This window comes from Salmo salar, chromosome 22 (genome assembly GCF_965601325.2).
Source record: "Salmo salar chromosome 22, fSalSal1, whole genome shotgun sequence".
Taxonomy (NCBI): Eukaryota; Metazoa; Chordata; class Actinopteri; order Salmoniformes; family Salmonidae; genus Salmo; species Salmo salar.
The window spans coordinates 56,773,529-56,801,421 of NC_138312.1; the positions used below are offsets into that span (position 1 = coordinate 56,773,529).

Consider the following 27,893-nt stretch of genomic DNA (forward strand, 5'->3'; position numbering starts at 1 on the left):
GCACAGGGCCTTCCCCACACTGTTGCCACAAAGTTGGAAGCACAGATTCGTCTAGAATGTCATTGTATGCTGTAACGATAAGATTTCCCTTCACTAGAGCTAAAGGGCCTAACCTGAACCATGAAACACAGCCCCAGACCATTATTCCTCCTCCACCAAACTTTACAGTTGTGACTATGCGTTGGGCAGGTAGTGTTCTCCTGGCATCCGCCAAACCCAGATTAGTCCGTCGGACTGCAAGATGGTGAAGCGTGATTCATCACTCCAGACAATGCGTTTCCACTGCTCCAGTCCAATGGTGGCGAGCTTTACACCACTCCAGCCAACGATTGGAATTGTGCATGGTGATCTTAGGCTTGTGTGCAGCTGCTCGGCCATGGAAACCCATTTCATGAAGCTCCCGACGAACAGCTCTTGCGCTGATGTTGCTTCCAGCGGCAGTTTGGAAGTCAGTAGTGAGTGTTGCAACCGAGGACAGACGATTTTTACACGCTACGCCCTTCAGCAGTCGGCGGTCTCGTTCTGTGAGCTTGTGTGGCCTACCACTTCGCGGCTGAGCCGGTGTTGCCCCTAGACATTTCCACTTCACAATAACAGAACTTACAGTTGACCGGGGCAGCTCAAGAAGGGCAGAAATTTGATGAACTGACTTGTTGGACAGGTGGCATCCTATGACTGTGCCACGTTGAATGTCACTGAGCTCTTCAGTATGAGCCATTCTACTACCAATGTTTGTCTATGGAGTTTGCATGGCTGTGTGCTCGATTCTATACACCTGTCAGCAACGGGTGTGGCTGAAATAGCCGAATCCACATACTTTTGTATATATAGTGTATCTCTCAAACACACACTCCATTTCAGTTGAGCAGTCAAATGTTTTAGCAATACTGACCTCTAAAGGTGATCAGAAGTATTGCAACACAAAACAAATTTAAATTGCGTAGAACAGATAACTGCTTACCTATTATCTTACCATGCTTTCCTGTCACACACACACACACACACACACAGCATTTAGTCAAACCACAAACAGACACATTGGATTGTATTGATGTACAGTCTGACTCCTCTTCCTGTCCTCTCCAGGTGAGAACAAGATCCACTTCATCCCAGGTATGATAGGTCCGTTCCTGGGTGTGACCCTGGTGCCTCAGGGGGAGGTCAGGAACATCATGATCCCTATCTTCCACGACATGATGGACTGGGAGCAGAGGAAGAATGGGAACTTCAAACAGGTCAGAGTTCATACCTTATATTGCATCAGGTCAGAGTTCATACCTTATATTTCATCAGGTCAGAGTTCATACCTTATATTGCATCAGGTCAGAGTTCATACCTTATATTGCATCAGGTCAGAGTTCATACCTTATATTTCATCAGGTCAGAGTTCATACCTTATATTGCATCAGGTCAGAGTTCATACCTTATATTGCATCAGGTCAGAGTTCATACCTTATATTGCATCAGGTCAGAGTTCATACCTTATATTGCATCAGGTCAGAGTTCATACCTTATATTGCATCAGGTCAGAGTTCATACCTTATATTGCATCAGGTCAGAGTTCATACCTTATATTGCATCAGGTCAGAGTTCATACCTTATATTGCATCAGGTCAGAGTTCATACCTTATATTGCATCAGGTCAGGTTTGCCGTTTTTTTTTTCTTCACAAAAAATTATCTTTCTCTACATTTATATTTTAGTCATTTAGCAGATGCTCTTATCCAGAGTGACTTACAGTAGTGAATGCATACATTTCATGCATTTTTTGTACTGGCCCCCCGTGGGAATCAAACCCACAACCCTGGCGTTGCACACATCATGCTGGCGTTGCAAACACCATGCTCTACCAACTGAGCCACAGGGAAGGCTCTACTCAAGATCTGCAGCAGAAATGTTCCCTCGGAGACGGTGGTTGGTGTATCGTGTTGACAACCCACAGATACAATGGTAGAAGAACACTGGTTTACGTCTTGTTGTAACATCACCTGAATTGACTTGTGTTCAGGTGGAGGCAGAGCTGATTGACAAGCTAGACAGTCTGGTGTCTGAGGGGAAAGGAGACGAGAACTACCGCGAGCTCTTCAGCCTGCTGTGAGTTAAGGAGTAAAGCTCCCACACACACACACACACACACACACACACACAGTAACATCCACTCTTATAATAACCGTTTCTTTACCTCCTACCTTTATAATGTCGTGTTGGCTGTAACCTGTTGGTTTCTACCTCCTACCTTTATAATGTTGTGTTGGCTGTAACCTATTGGTTTCTACCTCCTACCTTTATAATGTCGTGTTGGCTGTAACCTGTTGGTTTCTACCTCCTACCTTTATAATGTTGTGTTGGCTGTAACCTGTTGGTTTCTACCTTCTACCTTTATAATGTCATGTTGGCTCTAACCTGTTGGTTTCTACCTCCTACCTTTATAATGTCGTGTTGGCTGTAACCTGTTGGTTTCTACCTCCTACCTTTATAATGTTGTGTTGGCTCTAACCTGTTGGTTTCTACCTCCTACCTTTATAATGTCGTGTTGGCTGTAACCTGTTGGTTTCTACCTCCTACCTTTATAATGTCGTGTTGGCTGTAACCTGTTGGTTTCTACCTCCTACCTTTATAATGTCATGTTGGCTCTAACCTGTTGGATTCTACCTGCTACCTTTATAATGTCGTGTTGGCTCTAACCTGTTGGATTCTACCTCCTACCTTTATAATGTCGTGTTAGCTCTAACCTGTTGGTTTCTACCTGCTCTTATAATAACCATTTCTTTACCTCTTACCTTTTTATGACGCTCTTTTTGCTTGCCTCTCTTTCTGCTGCGTGTGGGATTAGAACCCAGCTCTTTGGGCCTTACCCCAGGTAAGATAACCCACCTCTAACAGTCTACTGCCCCTAACTCCTCTCTACATCCTGTCAAATGCGTACTGCTATGTGTACATGACATTCATCACTCAAACTTGACCTTGGTCTATTGATTGATATATCATCTGTGTGCCGACACGTGACGTTGTCTATAGGTTCATTACTCAAAGCATGCCTTGGTGTATCCATTAATTAAGGCATATGTTTGTTTCTCTCTTTGTTTACAGCCTGCTGGAGAAGATCGAGCAAGAGACTTGGAGGGAGACAGGAATCTCCTTCGTCACCTCTGTCACACGGCTGATGGAACGTCTGCTGGACTACAGGTAGTACAGGATAGGTCCTTGTTATTGTAACACCAGCACGTCTACTAAGAGACGGTAGAGTTCAGCACATGAGAGCAGGAGGCTCTCCACAGAGTAAATACATCCCTGATGTGGTCTTCTCTCTGTTTAGGGACTGCATGAAAGGAGACGAGACAGAGAACAAGAAGATTGGCTGTACTGTCAACCTGTTGGTAAGACACAGTAGACTCTGGCTGTACTGTTAACCTGTTGGTAAGACACTGTAGACTCTGGCTGTACTGTTAACCTGTTGGTAAGACACTGTAGACTCTGGCTGTACTGTCAACCTGTTGCTAAGATACTGTAGACTCTGGCTGTACTGTTAACCTGTTGGTAAGACACTGTAGACTCTGGCTGTACTGTTAACCTGTTGGTAAGACACTGTAGACTCTGGCTGTACTGTTAACCTGTTGATAAGACACTGTAGACTCTGGCTGTACTGTTAACCTGTTGATAAGACACTGTAGACTCTGGCTGTACTGTTAACCTGTTGATACGACACTGTAGACTCTGGCTGTACTGTCAACCTGTTGGTAAGACACTGTAGACTCTGACTCTACTGTTAACCTGTTGGTAAGACACTGTAGACTCTGACTACAGATACCTCATCTGCACCAACTATTACAACATAACTGTCACTGTGTCAGACTGAGAAAGTGGAAACAGAAATAGCAGCGGCATTGCAGGATTTGTCTTTTCTTATTTTGTGCCTGTTTGGTCCCTAGAACTTCTACAAGTCAGAGATCAACAAGGAGGAGATGTACATCCGCTACATCCACAAGCTGTGTGGTATGCACCTTCAGGCTGAGAACTACACAGGTAATACTACATCCACAAGTTGTGTGGCATGCACCTTCAGGCTGAGAACTACACAGGTAATACTACATCCACAAGCTGTGTGGCATGCACCTTCAGGCTGAGAACTACACAGGTAATACTACATCCACAAGCTGTGTGGCATGCACCTTCAGGCTGAGAACTACACAGGTAATACTACATCCACAAGCTGTGTGGCATGCACCTTCAGGCTGAGAACTACACAGGTAATATTACATCTACAAGCTGTGTGGCTTGCACCTTCAGGCTGAGAACTACACAGGTAATACTACATCCACAAGCTGTGTGGCATGCACCTTCAGGCTGAGAACTACACAGGTAATACTACATCCACAAGCTGTGTGGCATGCACCTTCAGGCTGAGAACTACACAGGTTAGATACTCACACACAAACCTATTCACTCACAAAGGGAACGAGCGTGCTAGCTATTACCTGTGGAATAACCTGTACTTTTAACATTGCTATGCTTTACTGCTACAGATGTAGGATCTTAATTTGATCACTATTTTGTTGCTGAGAATTTTCCTAAACAGCAGGAAATGTAACTTGTAGTTTATTTGAAGTTTAAAAATACTTTTAAAGTTGGTAATTTTCACTTCAAAATGTCAGACTTGATTTGCCCTAATGAAAAATGTATCAACCCTTAAAAAAATGTCCATTCATTATAATCCACATAATAATGACTTTCCTGCTGTAGCAAACTGGCTCAAATTAAGATCCTACATTTCCATAGGTTCACTTAATATGGTCGCCGGAATGTCCCTTCTAGTGACTCTATTTCTATAATTCTAGAGAGGCTTGCTGTTGTACTGGGTTTGTTCCCTAGTACTGTACTGTCAATCTGAGGGTTTTCCTCCACTACCCAGCTATATGCTGTTCACTATGATGTATATACACTATATGTCTACACATTACTCTACAGAGGCTGCGTTCACACTGCTGTTGTACTGGGAGCTGCTGCATTGGGAGGAGAGACCCCTGAGGGAGTTCCTCCACTACCCAGCCCAGAGCGAGTGGCATCGCAAAGAGGGCCTCTGTCGTAAGGTCATCAACTACTTCAACAAGGGCAAGGTAGGTGGAAGAACACAATGGAACACTAAAGTATTTATCAATCGTTTACTCTCATAATCAATCAATCAACCAACAGCTATAGCAGTATTTGTCCGTATTGAAAACAAACTAATTACTGATCAATTTTCACATCCGGAACTGTGTGTTTCTTCAGTGCTGGGAGTATGGGATACCGCTGTGCAGAGAGCTGGCTTACCAGTATGAGACCCTGTACGACTACCAAAGCCTCAGCTGGATAAGGGTAATTAGATGTAGTACATGACTGATGTTTGTGAACTTTCATGACCCAGATTTTCACCCAATGTCAAAGGAAGATTTGCAAAGAAATGTAGGATTCATCCTTTTGTTTTGTCAGAAAATGTAGGATTCAGCCTTTTTGTTTTGTCAGAAAATGTAGGATTCAGCCTTTTTGTTTTGTCAGAAAATGTAGGATTCAGCCTTTTTGTTTTGTCAGAAAATGGAGGCAGCGTACTATGACAACATCATGGAGCAGCAGCGTCTAGAACCCGAGTTCTTCAGGGTGGGCTTCTACGGACGCAAGTTCCCCTTCTTCCTAAGAGTGAGTCAATCCATACTCCCAAATCACACCCTATTCCCTTTATAGTGCACTACTTACTTAGGGCACATCCCAAATTACACCCTATTCCCTATGTTGTGCACTACTTCTGTTCTGACCAGAGTAAGTCAATCGTACTGCATATGTAAGATCCCAAATGAAACTCTATACCCTACCCTAGAAAGTGCACTATTTCTGCCCAGAACCATAGAGTGTAATTTGAGATACAATCAACGTCCGTATAATTTGCCACTGAATGAGATAAGTAATAATCTTGTTCTTTATTGAGACTCATATTGTATAGAGTAAATATAATTCTGTTCAGAATATTCTTGTTCTTTATTGAGACTCATATTGTAGAGAGTGAATATAATTCTGTTCAGAATATTCTAGTTCTTTATTGAGATTTATATTGTATAGAGCGAATATTATTCTGTTCAGAATATTCTAGTTCTTTATTGAGACTTATATTGTATAGAGCGAATATTATTCTGTTCAGAATATTCTAGTTCTTACTCATCCCAGGATGTGTCCCCTAACAGAACAAGGAGTTTGTCTGCCGTGGTCATGACTACGAACGTTTAGAAGCCTTCCAGCAAAGGATGCTGGGCGAATTCCCACAAGCCATTGCCATGCAACACCCCAACCAACCAGACGAGGCCATTTTACAGTGTGATGCCCAGTGTATCCTTCTACAATAAAATTGGAAACCGGAGCTTTAGTGTGTGTGTGTGTGTGTGTGTGTGTGTGTGTGTGTGTGTGTGTGTGTGTGTGTGTGTGTGTGTGTGTGTGTGTGTGTGTGTGTGTGTGTGTGTGTGTGTGTGTGTGTGTGTGTGTGTGTGACTGTCTGCTTTTGTATGTGCATAATGTGTATGTGATCATGTCCCTATGCCTTCCACCCGAACTGTGTTCCTTGACACGCCACCCCTCAGACCTCCAGATCTACGCCGTTTCAGCGGTACCGGAGAACGTCAACGTTCTCCAGATGGACCGGGTTCCAGACCGCATCAAGAGCTTCTACCGAGTCAACAACGTGCGCCGCTTTCGCTACGACCGGCCCTTCCACAAAGGATCCAAAGACAGAGAGAACGAGTTCAAGAGCTTGTGGATCGAGAGGACTACGCTGATCCTCACACATCCTCTTCCTGGCATCTCCCGCTGGTTTGAGGTGGAGAAGAGAGAGCTGGTGAGTAACACAATACACCATCGTTTCCAAAGTCATCATAAACCTTTTGATTATTTGAATCCGGTGTGTAGTGCTAGGGCAAAAATGTGCACCCCTTGGGGTCCACAGGATCGAGTTTGGGAAACGTAGCTATACACTAATGACGATATTAGTGCCACTGTGTTACCGATGACCAGCTTTTGTACAGCAGATGAAAATAAGTGCTAAAAATCGGTCACATGCTGTAATGAGGATGTGTAACATAACGTATTGTAACATAGCATAACATAGCATAGCGTTGCATAACATAACATACTGTGGCTTGCGAAAGTATTCGCCCCTTGGCATTTTTCCTATTTTGTTGCCTTAGAACCTGGAATTAAAATAGATTTTGGGGGGGGATTTGTATCGTTTGATTTACACAACATGCCTACCACTTTGAAGATGCAAAATATTTTTGGTGAAACAAACAAGAAATAAGACAAAAAAAACATAGCTTGCGCGTGCATAACTATTCACCCCCCCAAAGTCAATACTTTGTAGAGCCACCAAGTCTCTTGGGGTTTGTCTCTATAAGCTTGGCACATCAAGCCACTGGGATTTTTGCCCATTCTTCAAGGCAAAACTGCTCCAGCTCCTTCAAGTTGGATGGGTTCTGCTGGTGTACAGCAATCTTTAAGTCATACCAAAGATTCTCAATTGGATTGAGGTCTGGGCTTTGACTAGGCCATTCCAAGACATTTAAATGTTTCCCCTTAAACCACTCAAGTGTTGTTTTAGCAGTATGCTTAGGGTCATTGTCCTGCTGGAAGGTGAACCTCTGTCCCAGTCTCAAATCTCTGGAAGACTGAAACAGGTTTCCCTCAAGAATTTCCCTGTATTTCGCGCTATCCATCATTCCTTCAATCCTGTCCAGTTTCCCAGTCCCTGCTGATGGAATAACATCCCCACAGCATGATGCTGCCACCACCATGCTTCACTATGGGGATCGTGTTCTCGGGGTGATGAGAGCTGTTTGGTTTGCGCCAGACATAGAGTTTTCCTTGATGGCCAAAAAGCTCAATTTTAGTCTTATCAGAGTACCTTCTTCCATATGTTTAGGGAGTCTCCCAATTGCCTTTTTGGCGAACACTAAACATGTTTGCTTATTTTTTTCTTTAAGCAATAGTATTTTTCTGGCCATTCTTCCGTAAAGCCCAGCTCTGTGGAGTGTATGGCTTAAAGTGATCCTATGGACAGATACTCCAATCTCCGCTGTGGAGCTTTGCAGCTCCTTCAGGGTTATCGTTGGTCTCTTTGTTGCCTCTCTGATTAATGCCCTCCTTGCCTGATCCCTGAGTTTTGGTGGGCAGAGCTCTCTTGGCAGGTTTGTTGTGGTGCCATATTCTTTCAATTTTTTAATAATGGATTTAATGGTGCTCTGTGGGATGTTCAAAGTGTTTGTTATTTTTTTATAACCCAACCCTGATCTGTACTCCTTGGTCTTCATGGTGCCCTTTGCTTTGTGGTGTTGCAGACTCTGGGGCCTTTCAGAACAGGTGTATATATAATGAGATCATGTGACAGATCATGTGACACTTAGATTGCACACAGGTGGACTTTAATTAACTAATTGTGTGACTTCTGAAGGTAATTGCTTGCACCAGGTTTTATTTTCATAGCAAAGGGGTGAATACATATGCACGCACCACTTTTCCGTTTAAATGTTTTTATAAAACAAGTAATTTTGTTCATTTCACTTCACCAATTTGGACTATTTTATGTATGTCCATTACATGAAATCCAAATAAAAATCAATTTAAATTATAGGTTGTATGCAACAAAATGGGAAAAGGGGGATGAATACTTTTGCAAGGCACTGTAACGTAGCATAGCGTAACATAACATAACGTAGCATAGTGTAATGTAGCATAACGTCGCATAGATAGCATTACGTAGCATAGCGTAGCATTACGTAGCATAACATAGCATACCGTAACGAAGCATAACATAATGTAACGTAGCATACTGTAGCATAACGTAACATAATATAACGTGGCATTGGGTAGCATAACGTAGCATAAAGTAGGATAACATAATTTAACATGAAAGTAAATTGCCTATTGCATTATTTTTCTTGTCGTTTTTATTCTTATTGAACCTCAGTCTCCAGGGCTGTTATATTTTGGTGGTGGCAGCACTACCACTAGACCAAGTCTAAAAATGCACTGTTACAATACTTCTATTGTGTTTTTATCAGATTGAGGTGAGTCCTCTGGAGAATGCCATCTACGTGGTGGAGAACAAGAACCATGAGCTGCGGACCCTGATCAGCCAGTACCAACACAAGCAGCTCCATGGCAACATCAACCTGCTCTCCATGTGTCTCAATGGTGTCATTGACGCTGCCGTCAACGGGGGCATCGCTAGATACCAGGAGGTAATGATACCATGGCTGAATGAATTCTCACATACTTTTTCATTGCTCACACAAGCTATTCGGCATGATACGTTGCACTCTGTCTTTCCTTAAAAAAAAAATTAAAAAAAAGTAAAATGTTTATCCTATCAAGAGTTGTACTTCCATCTCCTGCAATGTTCATGTACGTTTTTGCTGCGCCTCTACTCTGGTTGGTTGTCGATTCGCTGGCTGTCTCATCACTTCCTGTTTTGGGTCTTGTCTCTCCCCCAGGCCTTCTTTGATAAGGAGTACATTGGCAGTCACGCAGAGGACACAGAGAAGATCACTTCTCTCAAAGACCTCATGCAGGAACAGGTGAGTGAAACACTTAGAACAAGAGAATAGAGTGTTCTCTGGTCCGGCAAGGCAGCATTACCAACTGCCTTATCTAGTGTGGTCTCTTTGTGTGAATAGTGAATGCACAACATTATATTCTAGTATGTTGTGGTTGAGTTAAAGCAATTTGGTAAAACTGCTGTATCTAAATATGTTTTGGAGTAATTTATTGAAACCTGGCAATTAACCAAGTTTGTTGGTTCAAATATCTGCTGTTTTAGGTTCACATCCTGGGGGCGGGGCTTGCGGTCCATGACAAGCTGGTGCACCCTGAAATGCGTCCCCTGCACAAGAAGCTGATAGATCAGTTCCAGATGATGAGGAGCAGTCTCTATGTAAGTGGCTTTTTTCATGCATCTCTTAAAGGGGTATTGTGAGATTTTGGAAAGTATGCCCTTTTTTTTGCACATAACTACTCACGGATACCATTTTTATGTCTGTGTGCAGTTTGAAGGCAGTTTCAATGTCTTTGAAGGTAGTTTCAACTGATTGTGCTTCCAACAATCTTCCTTCAATCGACACAGAGATATAAAAATGAATTCCATGACTTCATCTGACTCTGGGAAAGTAGAGAAGAAAAAGGGCTTAATTGCCAGAATCTCACACTATCTCTTTAAGATGTCTTCTTTGTGACTTATCCACTAATGTCTGGTGAAGTTGTTTCTAAAAGTAATTTAGGTAGGTATTCCTTCAGGCTAATACCTAAGTGGGCTAACACTGTCTTGTGACATGCAGGAGAGCCGGTTCAAACCCAGTCAGTCACTAGGGCAATATTTAAATAGGGAGTGGAAAAGCTATCCTTAGAGAGGCTATGAGAAAGGCTATTGAACTATATTCTTATTCGGGCCAAATAACGTTTTTTTGTCACATTCACTTCTAACGTGTTATACCCATCCTGTGAGCATCATAGAGGGGATCAGAAGGCATGATGATGTTCCAGAGAGCTTTCACAATGGGGTCATTATACCTTAAAGCCTAAACGGTTAAAATGCAAGATCCAAATTCATTGGAAGAAAATCAATTAAACATGCCACAGGTAGCCTAGTGGTTAGAGTCTTGGGCCAGTAACCGGAAGGTTGCTGGATCGTATCCTAGAGCTGACAAGGTAAAAATGTGTCGTTCTGCCCCTGAGCAAGGCAGTTAACCCACTGTTCCCTGGGCGCTGAAGATGTGGATTAAGGGAGACTTCCGCACCTCTCTGATTCAGAGGGGTTGGGTTAAATGCGGAAGACACATTTCAGTTGATTACATTCAGTTGTAAAACTGACTAGGTATCCCACATTGGCTTCAGAAACTGCCAGAAACCTGTTTAACACAGAGTCTGTTTTGATTCTATCTGATCTCTTCTTCCTCACCTGGCTGGCAAAGTACCATGATGTTGTATCTGGTTTTTAATCTGAATTTCAACATCTGAATTCGAAAATTGAATCTGAGAAGTTGAATATGCTTCAAATGATAGTTTCACAGAAAATGTATGCAATATCTACCATACTGAAACTGAATGTATAAATATTGAATTGGATTCATTTGATTCCGTTTCAAATCATGTGCACTACAAGTTCATAAAATATTTAAATTTAAATATCGAAATTCAAATAATTGAATTCAAATAACGTTTCTTTCGGCATTGAAATCACTCTGTACTATGATGACACACTGAGTGTGTTTTGTCCCTTGTCCAGCCCCTCATAGTGGATGACACACTTCTAACTCCTTTCCACAATGACAGTCTCCTCACAGTATGAATATTGAGAAACCTCTGTGTCCATTCAGGGTCTGCCGGGGCTGGACAAGCTGAGTCCTGCCTGTTCTGGTGCCAGCACCCCTAGAGGCATCCTGGCTACGCACAGCCCCATGAGCCCCGACAGCTTCAAAGTCATGCACAGGCACAGGTATGGTCACACACACACAGACACACAGAGACACAGTCACACAGACATGTCTAAACACACACAGGCACATGCACACACACAAACTGGTACACAAATGTATAACACATATACACACAAACACAATCTGCCAAGGTCCCTCCCGGCCTTTCTCCTCGACCCCCACTGGTAATTTCAGTGTACTCACGAGGTCCGACACAAACACAACATACATCATCCTTCATTGCCTTGTCACCGCTCTGTCTCTTTCTATTCTCTGTCTGTCTCTCTTTCTCTCTCTGTCTCTCTCTCTGTCTCTCTCTCTCTCTCTTTGTTTCTCTGCCTATCTCACTACACTATCACTACCACAATTTCTTTCATTCATTCACACTTTATCCCTCTCTTTCCTCATACCTCTCCCCCACCTCACCTTCCCCCACTCCTCCCTCCCTCCCTCCCCAACCCTCCCTCTCTCTCTCCCCCCCAGTCCACTGAATCTGCTGGGGTCTATCCGCCACTCGTCCTCCTCACTGTCCTCTCACACCTCCAGTGAGACGGGTAATCTGGTGATCCTGACGGACGGCATGGTGGTGGAACACCCCGAGGACGTCTACCGTATGCAGGTCTGTCTCCACGCGAGGGTAGTGCCCGCTGTACCCACAGACAGGACTCTCAGCCATGTGAGCCCCCCCCAAAAATACAAAATCCTAACTTGAGATATGGAAAGTGCACTTTTTCTTTTGCACAAATGTCTCATTGCCAATTCATGATTGACACCAGAGTTGTTAAGAAGAAGTTATGGGCACGTATGTCAAATTAGGATTCTGCCTTAAATGCCAGACAAAAGTATTGACTGGCTAACACCACAATAATTCTGCATCTGCTGCTTTGCTCTGTTACTCAACCTTTCAGAGATTTATTTGGGGAGGTATTAAATGAGAAATACGAGGTCATTTCCTGTATCTCAGGGGATTTATTTTCGGGAGGTATAACACAAGGAATACGAGGTCATTTCCTGTGTCTTTTCTCTCTTCTCTCAGCCAAGTCCTTCCTCCTCCAGCCTGAGCTCCACCCACTCAGCACCCTCCCAGATGGTCAACACCTCCAATAGCATCAGAGGTAGGTTATTTATACACAGTGGAGGCCAGCCTACTAAATAGTTAATTGACTCGTTTTTTTTGCTGGTCAGGGAAAGATTACTGGCACTATGGATGACGATGGCAAGATATTTATCATTGAATCCACTTAAGGAGTTGCTCTCCAAACCAACTAGCACTTTCACTCTTGAGTTGGCCTCACGAAGTGACCTGGCCATGAGCAAATAAAAATAAAACTCTGGGCCCTAGCAATGAGCAGCGAAACTGAGACGTTGCTGTCTGTTAGTGTTCATGTCTAGTCTTGATGCTCTGTTCTACTCTGTGTCCCCTCCCCCTGCGGTAGGCTCCCCGTCGCTGCCGGATAAATACCGGAACAACCGTGAGATGTTGATGCTGCTGCCTCCTCACCGTGAGAGACCCAGCTCCGCCATGTACCCCAACATCACTGAGAACGGACAGGTACAGGTACCGTAGACCCACCATTCCTCTCGTCTTCTATCACAATCTCGTCTCACAGTAGGAGTGCTGATCTCAGATGAGTTTAACCTCTATGGGCTAGGTGGGACGCAGGCGTCCCACCCGTGGTGCACTCCATCAACAGCAGGTGCATTTCAAGAGCGGCAAATTTGAATCCAAATAAATGTCAAAATTCAAATTTTTCAAACATACAACTATTTTACACCCTTTGAAAGATAAACATCTCCTTAATCTAACCACGTTTTACGATTTCAAAAAGGTTTTACGGCGAAAGCATAAATTTAGAGTATGTTAGGACAGTACATTTACAAGAGTTGTGTGTAATGTTTTGTCAATTCAAAGACAGGGTCACCAAAACCATAAAACCAGCTAAAACGATGCACTAACCTTTTACAATCTCCATCAGATGACACTCCTAGGACATTATGTTAGACAATGCATGCATTTTTAGTTCTATCAAGTTCATATTTATATCCAAAAACAGCGTTTTACTATGGCATTGATGTTGAGGAAATCGTTTCCCTCCAATAACCGGCAGTCAAGTCAGCACCAAAAATTAAATAATTAAAATTAGAAAACATTGGTAAAATATTATATTGTCATTTAAAGAATTATAGATTTACATCTCTTGAACGCAATCAACTTGCCAGATTTAAAAATAACCTTACTGGGAAATCACACTTTGCAATAATCTGAGCACTGCGCCCAGAAAAATACGCGTTGCGATACAGACTAGTCGTCATGTTGGGGAGATCTAAAATCGAAAATACTATGTAAATAATCCATTACCTTTGATTCTCTTCATCAGATGTCACTTCCAGGTATCACAGGTCCATAACGAATGTAGTTTTGTTCAAAAAAGCTCATCATTTATGTCCAAAAATCTCCGTCTTGTTAGCACATGATCTAAGCCCGCCGGACTTCACTTCATGAACGAGGGGAAAAAATATATTTACGTTCGTTCAAACATGTCAAACGTTGTATAGCATAAATCATTAGGGCCTTTTTTAACCAGAACATGAATAATATTCAAGGTGGACGAATGCATTCTCTTTTATAACGTATTGGATCGAGGGTACCCAACATGAACTCGCGCGCCAGGTGTCTAATGGGCCATCATCGTTCCATGGCTCTTGTTCGGTCAGATCTCCCTCCAGAAGACTCAAAACACTTTGTAAAGGCTGGTGACATCTAGTGGAAGCAATAGGAAGTGCCAAAATATTCCTCAGCCCCTGTGTTTTTCAATGGGATAGGTTTAAAGGTAATACAACACATCAGGTTTCCACTTCCTGTCAGAAAATGTCTCAGGGTTTTGCCTGCCAAATGAGTTCTGTTATACTCACAGACACCATTCAAACAGTTTTAGAAACTTTAGAGTGTTTTCTATCCATATATAATAAGTATATGCATATTCTAGTTACTGGGTAGGATTAGTAACCAGATTAAATCGGGTAAAAAAAAATTATCCAGCCGTGCAAATACTGCCCCCTAGCCCTAACAGGTTAACCTTTTAGATCATAATGAATAAGATTCGGGGGACAGAGGGACCTGATCCTAGATCAGCGCTCTTATTTTGAGATGCTTTGTGGATACGGGCCCTGATCTTCTTATTGGAATTGCCGGATTAAGTGATATGACATGCTATTCTATGAAATCATTTCTCTGTAATTAATGTTACCTGATTAAGCTAATCAGGTAGATAATTAACTAGAAAGTTGGGGCACCATGAAATACATTTTTTTTTATAGAGCTGTTATCTTTTGAATAAGCTCTTAAAGACCTAGTCATATTTTACATCAACAGCAGTCAATATTAATCGTCACCTTATTCAGTCTCATCTGAAAGTTGTAAATTTGTTAGCCACCAACCCCAGCTAACAAGTTAAATCAGCAATACAAAATTTGGTTTAATTTTTTATTTACTAAATACCTAACTAATCACACAGATTTACATATACACAGAATGAATCATACATTGATTACAAATTATGTCATGAAGGAAAAGGTCCCTAGCGGACGGAACAGATATGACGGCTGGTTACACAAAGAGATGGGGTTGGGTTTGAATGAAAGAGCGGGAAGACTGAGGAACAAAGGGAGAAGCTATGTCTCGATCGGGCCGTAGGCAGCTATGCTATCGTAAATACAGTATCTTATGCATTCTAAATTACCGCCCATTTGAAAAAGGAAAATGCAATAAATATTTACTCTGAGCTGCGCTTCGGTAGGTTGGTCGTAGATGCTGGCCGTGTTGCCCAACAGAGATCTTGCTTGTCCTCTGAAGAATGTCTCTGGTGGTAAACTGGATAGTTGGTAGTATCGTGTTGTTTGTTAGGACAGGTCCTTTGTCCGTCCTTTCCTAGCCCACGTTTACAGCTGCTGTTGCTAACTCAATGGCTAGGATGTCTCACTTCTTTAGTGAATAAGAGTTCAAAGTTCATACCATTCGCAACCCAAGCTTACGCTGAGTTTGGCTTAGTTCTGTTGTTGACATGTTAGTCCTTTTTAACGTATGGACCGTCGTCCTATCATCCTCGGAACAGAAAGTTACATTTTCATCAAGGGCTTTATAGTGGAGGGAGAGAAGGGCGTGTTTCATAGTTGATAACCAATGTCTCTTCACAGGGGCGGGCCACTGATTGAGCAGAGCTCTACCCTTGTGAAAACCCAATTCTCTCATTTGGAAGCTAAAATTACATTTAATCTTTTCACAAATAGTTTAATATTTAAACATTTAAATTGCACAACAATTCAATGTGAATCTGATAAGTAGAATGTGTAGACTTTCCAAGATACAGTTTATGTCGTCCTGTCATCAGTCATAATGTCTCAGACGCCAACTGATCGGGCATCATATTCATTAAATACCAATGCATATTTTCAACTGGTTCTATTACCAAAATATGGTTACATTCCCCCCACCTTTTGATGTTCCCAGACTCTCTATGTTTAACAAAGGCTATTCAAGCGTCCTTCAGTAGAGTCAAGAGAGAGGAAAGGGAAAAAGGTATTTATGGGGGGACATAAACCTTACCCACCGGCCAACGTCATGACAGACTGCTATGATATACTGTCTGGTGCAGCTACAGGAGGAAGGGCCTCCTCTCTGAGCCTGGTTCCTCTCTAGGTAGTATTACCTCCTCTCTGAGCCTGGTTCCTCTCTAGGTCTCTTCCTTCTAGGTAGTATTACCTCCTCTCTGAGCCTGGTTCCTCTCTAGGTCTCTTCCTTCTTGGTAGGATTACCTCCTCTCTGAGCCTGGTTCCTCTCTAGGTCTCTTCCTTCTTGGTAGGATTACCTCCTCTCTGAGCCTGGTTCCTCTCTAGGTTTCTTCCTTCTAGGGTAGTATTACCTCCTCTCTGAGCCTGGTTCCTCTCTAGGTGTCTTCCTTCTTGGTAGGATTACCTCCTCTCTGAGCCTGGTTCCTCTCTAGGTTTCTTCCTTCTAGGGTAGTATTACCTCCTCTCTGAGCCTGGTTCCTCTCTAGGTCTCTTCCTTCTAGGGTAGTATTACCTCCTCTCTGAGCCTGGTTCCTCTCTAGGTCTCTTCCTTCTAGGTAGTATTACCTCCTCTCTGAGCCTGGTTCCTCTCTAGGTCTCTTCCTTCTAGGTAGGATTACCTCCTCTCTGAGCCTGGTTCCTCTCTAGGTCTCTTCCTTCTAGGTAGTTTTCCCTCCTCTCTGAGCCTGATTTCTTCCTTCAAAGTAGTATTACCTCCTCTCTGAGCCTGGTTCCTCTCTAGGTCTCTTCCTTCTAGGTAGGATTACCTACTCTCTGAGCCTGGCTCCTCTCTAGGTTTCTTCCTTCTTGGTAGGATTACCTCCTCTCTGAGCCTGGTTCCTCTCTAGGTCTCTTCCTTCTAGGTAGGATTACCTCCTCTCTGAGCCTGGTTCCTCTCTAGGTCTCTTCCTTCTTGGTAGTATTAGCTCCCCTCTGAACCTTGTTCTTCTCTAGGTTTCTTCCCTCTAGGTAGTATTACCTGGCCTCTGTGCATTTGCTTTAGGCCATGTTACTGTACAAGCACTTTGTGACTGCTGATGTAAAAGTCTTTATAAATACATTTGATTGATACATTTATTGGTTGACTGATATGTCTTTTCTGTTTCTCCAGCCAACCAACTTCCAGCGAGCGTTGTTCCACCAGGTGATTGGTCCATGCAAGCCCTGCAGCGACCCCAACCTGTCTGTGGCAGAGAAAGGTACTGTAGACCTAGCTATCATCTCAGTATGTTGCCTTTCAGTCTGTTATAGTGTATTTCAGTCTCCTATATTCTGTTATAGACTCTGTCGTGTCTTCATTAAAATGAAGACTGTTATATTATCAAATCAATTCTCTGTAATTATTATTACGTGATTATTCTAATCATGTAAATGTAATTAACTAGGAAGTCGGGGCACCAAGGAAAATATTCAGATTACAAAGTTATAATTTTCCTAATAAAACTTTCAGATATTTTAATATCTGATCAATTAGTCTTCTAATTAATGAATTATTCTTTACCTCACATTAGTCTCATTCCAAACATCGTAAATTGTTTGTTATCTGCACCAACCCAGACTTCACTATGAATCATCCATACATCAATTGTCTCAATCATTTATTTATTACCTAACTAAATAATCACAGAAATGCATCAACAAACAAAGTAGATATGGTTACAAGGAAATGATAGGGGATGTGCCCTACTGGGCTGAACCGGTATGGCGGCTTGGTAGACAAAGGGACTGAGAAGGGTGCGAAAGACAAAAGACACTACACAGTTGATAATTATAATAATTGAAATACTAATCCTTTGCACATGAACGCTCACTCATTCGGGAATAATTACAAACAATATATATATTTACGCTCAGTGTGTCATCGTTATCTCTGTTGGAATCGTCCTTCTCTCTGTTGGAAGTTCATCCGCCCGTCTTTTGTGGTTAGAATGGATACTTCAGAGTCCCATTCAGAAATGTTGTTATAGAATAGATGTTTCGGCAGTTGTCAGCCTTCGCATTCATAGCTGTAGACTAGTAATTAGTATCAAAGATTTGCTCTTATTCTGTCGGTATCGATAGTCTCAGTTTCAACAACCATTACAACCTTAGCTTATACTCAGGTTTATGGTCTCTACTCAAACCTTAGCCCTCTCGGTAATCGAGGTAAGCTTGGTCTGAAGGGAAATTCCCAAGGTGGGGGTTATATCCAGAACAGTAAGAAAGGGCTGTCCCATGACACTAGATCAATGTCTGTGCTCATGAGGCGGGCCTATGACTTAGTTAAACTCCAAAGGGAATTGGAGTTTCCTTCATTTAAACAGTTTAAAATCACATTACATAATTTCACATAGTTTCATCTTTACTCATTCATTTTATACAACAATTATATGCAAGCCTCACAACTGAGACTCTTGTATAAACAGAGTTATGGTAATGTGGCTGTATTGTCTCTCATGAGTTTCACAAACATTCAACGAAATGGACTGGTCGTAGCTGGATTCTCCCCCGACCATGTACACATTCTCCAAAATATGGACATTGTTCAGTTCTCAAGTTCTGTGATGTGGAAGAGGTTCCTTTGTTCTCCTGTGAAACTTTCTCTCTATACTGTCTGGCCATGGGGAGAGAGACTCCTCTAGGAATTTATGACCTGCATAACAGAGCCTGGGTGTAGGGGGAAGAGAGAGAGGTGATTATAGTCTCCTATAGTCTCTCCTATATTCTCCTGTAGTCTGTTATATTCTCCTGTAGTCTGTTATAGTTTCCTGTAGTCTGTTATATTCTCCTGTAGTCTGTTATATTTTCCTGTAGTCTGTTATATTCTCCTGTAGTCTGTTATAGTTTCCTGTAGTCTGTTATATTCTCCTGTAGTCTGTTATAGTTTCCTGTAGTCTGTTATATTCTCCTATAGTCTCTCCTATATTCTCCTGTAGTCTGTTATATTCTCCTGTAGTCTGTTATAGTCTCCTGTAGTCTGTTACAGACTCCTATAGACTCCTATAGTCTGGTGCAGTCTCCTATAGTCTGGTACAGTCTCCTGTAGTATGCTATGTTCTGTTATATCATCCTATAGTCTTATCGTCTCCTATAGTCTGATATAGTCTGTTATGGTCTCTGTGAGTGGACCAAGTACTTTGAGGTTGCTCTAAAGCATAAAGGTGGAATAAACGTGTCGGGATTAGGTTTTCTTACATTGAACAAAGTTCTGTTGAGTTATTTCTTTCTTCTCCAACAATCCCACACAATCAAGGATGATCTCATAAGAAAAACACAAGTCTTCTTCTTTACAGGAACAAGGAACACAAGGTGAGTATCTTTTAACTATAACAGAAATTCCGGGTGTGTCACCGCCTTAACCTCTTGGGGCTAGGTGGGACGCTAGCGTGCCACCCGTGGTGCACTCCATCAACAGCAGGTGCATTTCAAGAGCGGCAAATTTGAATCCAAATAAATGTCAAAATTCAAATTTTTCAAAAATACAACTATGTTACACCATTTGAAAGATAAACATCTCCTTAATCTAACCACGTTTTACGATTTCAAAAAGGTTTTACGGCGAAAGCATAAATTTAGAGTATGTTAGGACAGTACATTTACAAGAGTTGTGTGTAATGTTTTGTCAAGTCAAAGACAGGGTCACCAAAACCATAAAACCAGCTAAAATGATGCACTAACCTTTTACAATCTCCATCAGATGACACTCCTAGGACATTATGTTAGACAATGCATGCATTTTTAGTTCTATCAAGTTCATATTTATATCCAAAAACAGCGTTTTACTATGGCATTGATGTTGAGGAAATCGTTTCCCTCCAATAACCGGCAGTCAAGTCAGCGTCACAAATTAAATAATTAAAATTAGAAAACATTGGTAAAATATTATATTGTCATTTACTGAATTATAGATTTACATCTCTTGAACGCAATCAACTTGCCAGATTTAAAAATAACCTTACTGGGAAATCACACTTTGCAATAATCTGAGCACTGCGCCCAGAAAAATACGCGTTGCGATACAGACTAGACGTCATGTTGGGGAGATCTAAAATCGAAAATACTATGTAAATAATCCATTACCTTTGATTCTCTTCATCAGATGTCACTTCCAGGTATCACAGGTCCATAACGAATGTAGTTTTGTTCAAAAAAGCTCATCATTTATGTCCAAAAATCTCCGTCTCGTTAGCACATGATGTAAGCCAGCCGGACTTCTCGTCATGAACGAGGGGAAAAAATATATTTCCGTTCGTTCAAACATGTCAAACGTTGTATAGCATAAATCATTAGGGCCTTTTTTAACCAGAACATGAATAATATTCAAGGTGGACGAATGCATACTCTTTTATAACGTATTGGAACGAGGGTACCCAACATGAACTAGCGCGCCAGGTGTCTAATGGGACATCACCGTTCCATGGCTCTTGTTCGGTCAGATCTCCCTCCAGAAGACTCAAAACACTTTGTAAAGGCTGGTGACATCTAGTGGAAGCAATAGGAAGTGCCAAAATATTCCTAAACCCCTGTGTTTTTCAATGGGATAGGTTTAAAGTCAATACAACACATCAGGTATCCACTTCCTGTCAGAAAATGTCTCAGGGTTTTGCCTGCCAAATGAGTTCTGTTATACTCACAGACACCATTCAAACAGTTTTGAAAACTTTAGAGTGTTTTCTATCCATATATAATAAGTATATGCATATTCTAGTTACTGGGTAGGATTAGTAACCAGATTAAATCGGGTACATTTTTTTTATCCAGACGTGCAAATGCTGCCCCCTAGACCCAACAGGTTAACTATCCGTTCGTGGAGAGTTCCCTTCCTGTGGCGGTGCGAATCCATGGTTGCCTTTCCCAAGAGATAGTTTGTCCGCTTCTTCTCCCTTCCGTCCGGTAAGTCCTCTCCTTTGGAGAAGCAATCACTCTTTTTTTTCTCCTCCAGTCCCCTACACTGCCGGTTCCCTCCTCTCTCTTGTAGGGGGAAGAGAAGAGGTCATTGGTACCGTCAGCTGTGCTTAATTGCCTCACATGCCGGGCTGGGCTATTATCCGTGGGACCAGCCTGCCCCCTGGTAGTCATTCCACATACCTCCCCCCTCAGGACCGGATTGGATGGCTGGGTGCCGTCTTGGTCGCGTCGGGACAGTGCGTCCGCATTCCCGTTCCTCGATCTGGCCCTTTGGATGACATGGAAAGAGAATGCTTGTAATGCAAGAAACCATCTGGCTATTCTGTTGTTATTGTTTCTCTTACCGGCCATCCACGTGAGGGGAGCATGGTCATTAACGAGGGCGAACCTACGCCCGAGTAGGTAGAACCGGAGATACTCGAGGGCCCATTTAATGGCTAGGGCCTCTACGATAGCATATCTCCGTTACCGATCACTGAACTTTCTACTTATGAAGAGAATAGGCCTCTCTGCTTCGCCTTCAACCTGAGCTAGGATGGCCTGAGCCCCGTATCTGAGGCGTCTACCTGCACAGTGAACTCTTGGGAGAAGTCAGGAGCCTGCAGGATGGGATCAGAGCACAGGCTAACTTTTTGCAACTGGAAGGCATCTTCCATCTCTTCCTTCCACGGTTTGGCAGGTTTTTCATAATGAGATTTGTAAGGGGGGTGGCAATAGTTGCATATCCAGGGATGAAACGGCGATAATATCCTGTTATCCCCAAGAAGGCTCAGATGTCCCGTTTCGTCTGGGGCTGAGGCCAGTCCCGAATTACCCTGGTCTTTTCTGCCTGTGGGCGTATTTTTCCATTCCCCATGGCGTATCCCAGGTATTCTGATTCAGACAGACCCAGGCAGCATTTTTTTGGATTGGCTGTCAGTCCTTTAGCCTCCAGGCTCACAAGCAGTCACAGGAGGTGGCTATCCCATTCCTTGCTGTAGATGACCACATTGTCTATGTACACTGCTGCTCACTCTTGATGGGGCCGTAGAATGGCATCCATGAGGCGTTGGAAAGTTGCCGCGCACCATGCAGTCCGAAAGGCATCCTCACATATTGAAAAAGCCCCTCCGGTGTGGCGAAAGCAGTCTGTGGGCGGTCCTCCGGAACCACTGGCACTTGTCAATATGCCTTTGTCAGATCCAGAGTGGTGATGAACTTGGCCTTTCCCAAGCGCTCCAAGAGTTCAGCCACGCGGGGCATGGGATACGCTCCAAATGTAGAGATGGCGTTTACGCCCCTAAAGTTGTTGCAGAGCCTCATACTACTGTCGGGTTTGGGGAACAGGACTATGTGACTGGACCACTCCCTCGTAGATGGCTCTATCACCCTCATCCTCAGCATCTCCCTTACCTCGTTCTTAGCGATGACTCGGCGTGCCTCAGGAATCCTGTAAGGCCGAATATGCACCTTCTGGCCGGGTTCGGTGTGGATATGGAGAAACAGGACATCTGTTTGTCCTGGGAAGGGAGAGAACATCCTGCCGAATTGCATAATCAGCTTGTCTAGCCGTCTCGACTGCTCCGGCAGGAGAGTTCTGCCACAGCGCTCCTGTAGCGGGGCCTCCTCTTTTTCCTTGTCCTCCACTGCCATCAAAGCCACACCCTCCTCTCTTCCATGGTACTTCTTCAGTAGGTTGATATGATAGAGTTGGACCTTCTTCCTCCTATCAGGTTGCTCGATGCGGTAATTGACTGGTGAGACCCTTTCCGTTACCTTGTAGGAGCCCCCTCCACTGTGCCAGCAAGCGGTGTTCGGTCATGGGCACGAGTACCATTACTTTCTCTCCCACAGTGAACTCCCTGGGTGTCTGACTTATCGTAGGCCTGGCCTTGAGTCTGTTGTACCTTCTCCATATGCTCCTTTACTATGGACTAGACTGCCGACAGGTGGTCCCGCATCAGGGTAACATGTTCTATCGTCGACCAGAATGGGCAGGGTTGGGCCTCCCAGGTCACCTTGGCTAAGTCGAGGATCCCAAGACATGGTCTGCCGTACAGCAATTCGAACGGGGAAAACCCTGTGGACGCCTGGGGTACTTCTCACAGGGCAAACGTTATGTGGGGCAGGAGCATGTCCTATGTCCCCGTCTCTGGACACCACTGTTCTCAACATGCTTTAATCATTTTGTTCAGGCGTTCGCACAAACCGTCTGTCTGTGGGTGGAATATGCTTGTGCATATCTGTTGAACCTGGTCTAACCGACACCGGTCCTTCATCAACCGGGACATGAACGGGGTTCCCTGGTTGGTTAGGATTGTCTTGGGAAGGCCCACGTGGGAGAACAGCATGAACAATTCCTTGGCGATTCCCTTTGACGACATGTTGCGAAGGGGTATGGTCTCAGGGAACTTGGTAGCGTAATCTAAGACAACCAGGATGTAATCGGGTCCTCTGGCAGATTTTGGGAGGGGTCCTACGAGGTCCATAGCCATGCGTTCGAAGGGGGTTTCTATAATGGGAAAAGGAATCAAAGGGGTTACGCAGGTGTGGCCGTACGCTGACATTGATCACATATCCTACAATACCTGGCCACATCTCGGGTGATACGGAGCCAATAGAAACTCTGCATGATTCTGTCGATCGTTTTGTCCCATGCCAGGTGTCCTCCTAGGATGTGGGAATGGTCTAGCTGTAGGACAGTATCCCTGCATGGTCTAGGCACCATTAGTAATTCCTGTTTTTCCCCCCTTCGTTGCACGACCCAATACAAGAGGCCATGCCTGATTGCATAGTTGGGAAGAGAGGGCTCACCTGATCCGTCGACATTTCTCCCGTCGATCACTTTCACCTTCCTCATGGCCTCCCTTAGGTCTGGGTCTCTATGCTGCGAGGTGCCGAACTGTCCCTTTAATTCTTGGAGCAGGTCAACCTCGGTAGAGGGGTGTGGAGGTTGTTCCCCATCCCCCGTCGGGGGTGCCCGAAGAGAATCTCTTCCAGGTTCCCTCCGACGGGGCTTCAAATATATCCCGTAGCCTCTGGTCGCTCCTTCCTTCCTCCGTCGTGTATAACCCTTCGCAGGTGTCTTCATCGGAGGTTTGCTGGAATAGCTGTCAGAGGCGTTGTGTATGTATTTCTTCCTCTGCTCTAGAGGACGAGGCTACGTTTCCTTGTAGGGCTACTACCCCGGGCTTGGACTTTTTATCCCTCTCTGCTTTCCTGCCCTTCTGCGGTGGGCCGAACCTTGGCGTGTGATAGAGAGACCTGATCCCCTATGTACGGTGCGTAAATTCATCTGCCGAAGCTCCTTATATATGGGGACAGTCTCTCCTGATCAATAATGGCACCTTCAGCTGGTGGGTACTTTCCCCGTGCTGACTGTACACCTTCCTTTCGGGGTGAGAATGGACAGACTCACGGTGAGGTAATAGTGGGTGGTCTCCGTGGATACAGGACACGGCTACTTTGTCTGGTAGCAGTGTTGCTGTGGTAACCATCTGCTCCTCCATGAATGTAACCATACCGCCTTAGTTGAGAATGGCTACCACGTCTCGTCCTTCTATTCCAACTGGAATCGCTGGGGCTATTTCTGCTAACCAACAGGGGCGATCCTGCCCTCTCGGACAGGGATGCGTGGGGACGGGCAGTGGTGGCCATGGACTCGTCCTCTTTGGGACATTGTGAGGCGTAATGGTCCGGAGACTGGCATTTATAGCACTGACCCTGTTGTGTGGGTGAATCCGGAGTGGGTTCCGTCGTTTCGGTGGCAGACATGCCGGGGTTAATCGGGGAACGGTCTTGGCAGAGTCCTTCCAGTCCTCCTTGTCCCCTTTTAACAACTCCCATGTAGATCGGTATGTTTCCACGGCCTGGGCTTTGTCGTTGGCTGACGACGGGTTTGTTTGCCCCACAACCCTTTTTAAATCCATGGGTAATTCCCTCAAAATCTTGTCCACTACGAGAGTCTCTACGACATGTCCTACTCCCTTTCTGGGTTCCAGCCACTCTTTCGTTAGTTGTATGAGTGCAGAGATATTGGCACGCACGGGTTGGTCTGCTATATTGGTCTGTTGATGGAACTTTACGGCTCTATCTCGGGTGGTCAGCTGGTTATAGTCTCCTAAAGTCTGTTATAGTCTCCTATGGTATTTTATAATATCCTATAGTCTGTAATAGTATTTCATAATCTCCTATAGTCTGTAATAGTATTTCATACTCTCCTATAGTCTCCTATAGTTTCGTATAGTCTGTTATAGTTTCCTATATTGTGTTATAGTCTCCTATAGTCTGTTATAGTGTGTTAGTCTGTTATAGTCTGTTATAGTCTGTTGTAGTCTCCTATAGTTTCCTATAGTCTGTTATGTTATAGTCTCATGTAGTCTCTCATATAGTCTCCTTTAGTCTGTTATAGTCTCATGTAATCTGTTATAGTCTCATGTAATCTCTCTTATAGTCTGTTTCACCTTTCCTTTTATTGCCTGATTCACTCTGTTCTCCATTCCCAAACACTACTGTTCTCGCAGAACCAAACCATACTATACTGGCTCAGATATTTTCTTTTCACATTGTCCATTCTAGCAACTATGGTGGATACGTAACCACATTTTCCCACGTTGTAATCTTCGACCACACACTTGGTATGGCTGGACTCAGTAGTGGATATGTAACCAGGTCAGTACAGCTTGGTATGGCTGGACTCAGTAGTGGATATGTAACAAGGTCAGTACAGCTTGGTATGGCTGGACTCAGTAGTGGATATGTAACCAGGTCAGTACAGCTTGGTATGGCTGGACTCAGTAGTGGATATGTAACCAGGTCAGTACAGCTTGGTATGGCTGGACTCAGTAGTGGATATGTAACCAGGTCAGTACAGCTTGGTATGGCTGGACTCAGTAGTGGATATGTAACCAGGTCAGTACAGCTTGGTATGGCTGGACTCAGTAGTGGATATGTAACCAGGTCAGTAGAGCTTGGTATGGCTGGACTCAGTAGTGCATATGTAACCAGGTCAGTACAGCTTGGTATGGCTGGACTCAGTAGTGGATATGTAACCAGGTCAGTACAGCTTGGTATGGCTGGACTCAGTAGTGGATATGTAACCAGGTCAGTACAGCTTGGTATGGCTGGACTCAGTAGTGGATATGTAACCAGGTCAGTACAGCTTGGTATGGCTGGACTCAGTAGTGGATATGTAACCAGGTCAGTACAGCTTGGTATGGCTGGACCCAGTAGTGGATATGTAACCAGGTCAGTACAGCTTGGTATGGCTGGACTCAGTAGTGGATATGTAACCAGGTCAGTACAGCTTGGTATGGCTGGACTCAGTAGTGGATATGTAACCAGGTCAGTACAGCTTGGTATGGCTGGACTCAGTAGTGGATATGTAACCAGGTCAGTACAGCTTGGTATGGCTGGACTCAGTAGTGGATATGTAACCAGGTCAGTACAGCTTGGTATGGCTGGACTCAGTAGTGGATATGTAACCAGGTCAGTACAGCTTGGTATGGCTGGACCCAGTAGTGGATATGTAACCAGGTCAGTATGGCTGGACCCAGTAGTGGATATGTAACCAGGTCAGTACAGCTTGGTATGCCTGGACCCAGTAGTGGATATGTAACCAGGTCAGTACAGCTTGGTATGGCTGGACCCAGTAGTGGATATGTAACCAGGTCAGTACAGCTTGGTATGGCTGGACTCAGTAGTGGATATGTAACAAGGTCAGTACAGCTTGGTATGGCTGGACTCAGTAGTGGATATGTAACCAGGTCAGTACAGCTTGGTATGGCTGGACTCAGTAGTGGATATGTAACCAGGTCAGTACAGCTTGGTATGGCTGGACTCAGTAGTGGATATGTAACCAGGTCAGTACAGCTTGGTATGGCTGGACTCAGTAGTGGATATGTAACCAGGTCAGTACAGCTTGGTATGGCTGGACTCAGTAGTGGATATGTAACCAGGTCAGTACAGCTTGGTTTGGCTGGACTCAGTAGTGGATATGTAACCAGGTCAGTACAGCTTGGTATGGCTGGACTCAGTAGTGGATATGTAACCAGGTCAGTACAGCTTGGTATGGCTGGACTCAGTATGTTAAAAGTGTGGAAGTCTGTCCTAATTTAGCCCATGTTTTTGGTCTTTTTCAGTCCCGTTGAGAACATAAGCTAGTACTCTGTTTTATCTGTTCAGCCAGTTAGTGGTCAGTTCACAGACCCTCCTAATACTTCAGCTAGTTTAAAATCCACTTCTTCTTCTATCTGTAGATGTCCCACTGTAGATCATTAGTACAGAACTGCTCCATCAGTCAGCACCAGCCTGTTGCTGGAACTGAAGCCCTTTTCTTTAAAGTAGTAACCATCTCTTGTACATTTCTCCCTTACGGTGTGGTACACTGATGTGTAATTGGTTGTTCTCCCTTACGGTGTGGTATACTGATGTGTAATTGGTTGTTCTCCCTTACGGTGTGGTACACTGATGTGTAATTGGTTGTTCTTCCTTACAGTGTGGTATACTGATGTGTAATTGGTTGTTCTCCCTTACGGTGTGGTACACTGATGTGTAATTGGTTGTTCTCCCTTACGGTGTGGTATACTGATGTGTAATTGGTTGTTCTTCCTTACGGTGTGGTATACTGATGTGTAATTGGTTGTTCTTCCTTACGGTGTGGTATACTGATGTGTAATTGGTTGTTCTTCCTTACGGTGTGGTATACTGATGTGTAATTGGTTGTTCCTGTAAGTCAACATAAACCATTTGAACGATACATATTAACCCCCCCAAATATAGTACATTGACCACACTATTATAACTAACATTGCTTTCTTAAATCATGCAAAAATAAAAACAGTAATGATGATTAAGTTGATGATGATGATGATGTTGATTACACTGATAATCTTCAGGATGATGACTCTGCCAATACTGAAAGTAGAGTGGTTGTGTTAATATCTGGTCTGTCCCTCTCTGGTCCTGACCACTCCTAGT

At 43.7% G+C, this 27,893-nt stretch overlaps 1 protein-coding gene across 8 annotated transcripts in view; it reads left to right on the forward strand.

Annotated features, from left to right (window-relative positions):
• Positions 1-27,893, forward strand: part of dock3 (dedicator of cytokinesis 3) — a 366,286-nt gene that overhangs the window by 328,144 nt on the left and 10,249 nt on the right. For 3 of the 8 annotated variants that reach the window (XM_045705090.2, XM_082967702.1, XM_082967703.1), the window contains 19 exons: positions 1,087-1,235; positions 2,009-2,094; positions 2,834-2,860; positions 3,091-3,186; positions 3,317-3,377; positions 3,930-4,023; positions 4,966-5,114; positions 5,269-5,355; positions 5,569-5,673; positions 6,213-6,354; positions 6,603-6,856; positions 9,075-9,254; positions 9,507-9,590; positions 9,833-9,946; positions 11,385-11,503; positions 11,967-12,159; positions 12,520-12,598; positions 12,920-13,041; positions 17,161-17,248. In XM_045705090.2, the coding sequence (XP_045561046.1) occupies positions 1,087-1,235; positions 2,009-2,094; positions 2,834-2,860; positions 3,091-3,186; positions 3,317-3,377; positions 3,930-4,023; positions 4,966-5,114; positions 5,269-5,355; positions 5,569-5,673; positions 6,213-6,354; positions 6,603-6,856; positions 9,075-9,254; positions 9,507-9,590; positions 9,833-9,946; positions 11,385-11,503; positions 11,967-12,159; positions 12,520-12,598; positions 12,920-13,041; positions 17,161-17,248 (2,229 nt within the window). The remainder of the gene's footprint in view (positions 1-1,086; positions 1,236-2,008; positions 2,095-2,833; positions 2,861-3,090; positions 3,187-3,316; positions 3,378-3,929; positions 4,024-4,965; positions 5,115-5,268; positions 5,356-5,568; positions 5,674-6,212; positions 6,355-6,602; positions 6,857-9,074; positions 9,255-9,506; positions 9,591-9,832; positions 9,947-11,384; positions 11,504-11,966; positions 12,160-12,519; positions 12,599-12,919; positions 13,042-17,160; positions 17,249-27,893) is intronic. The other 5 variants (XM_045705092.2, XM_045705107.2, XM_082967701.1 and 2 more) reach the window with 3 other exon arrangements.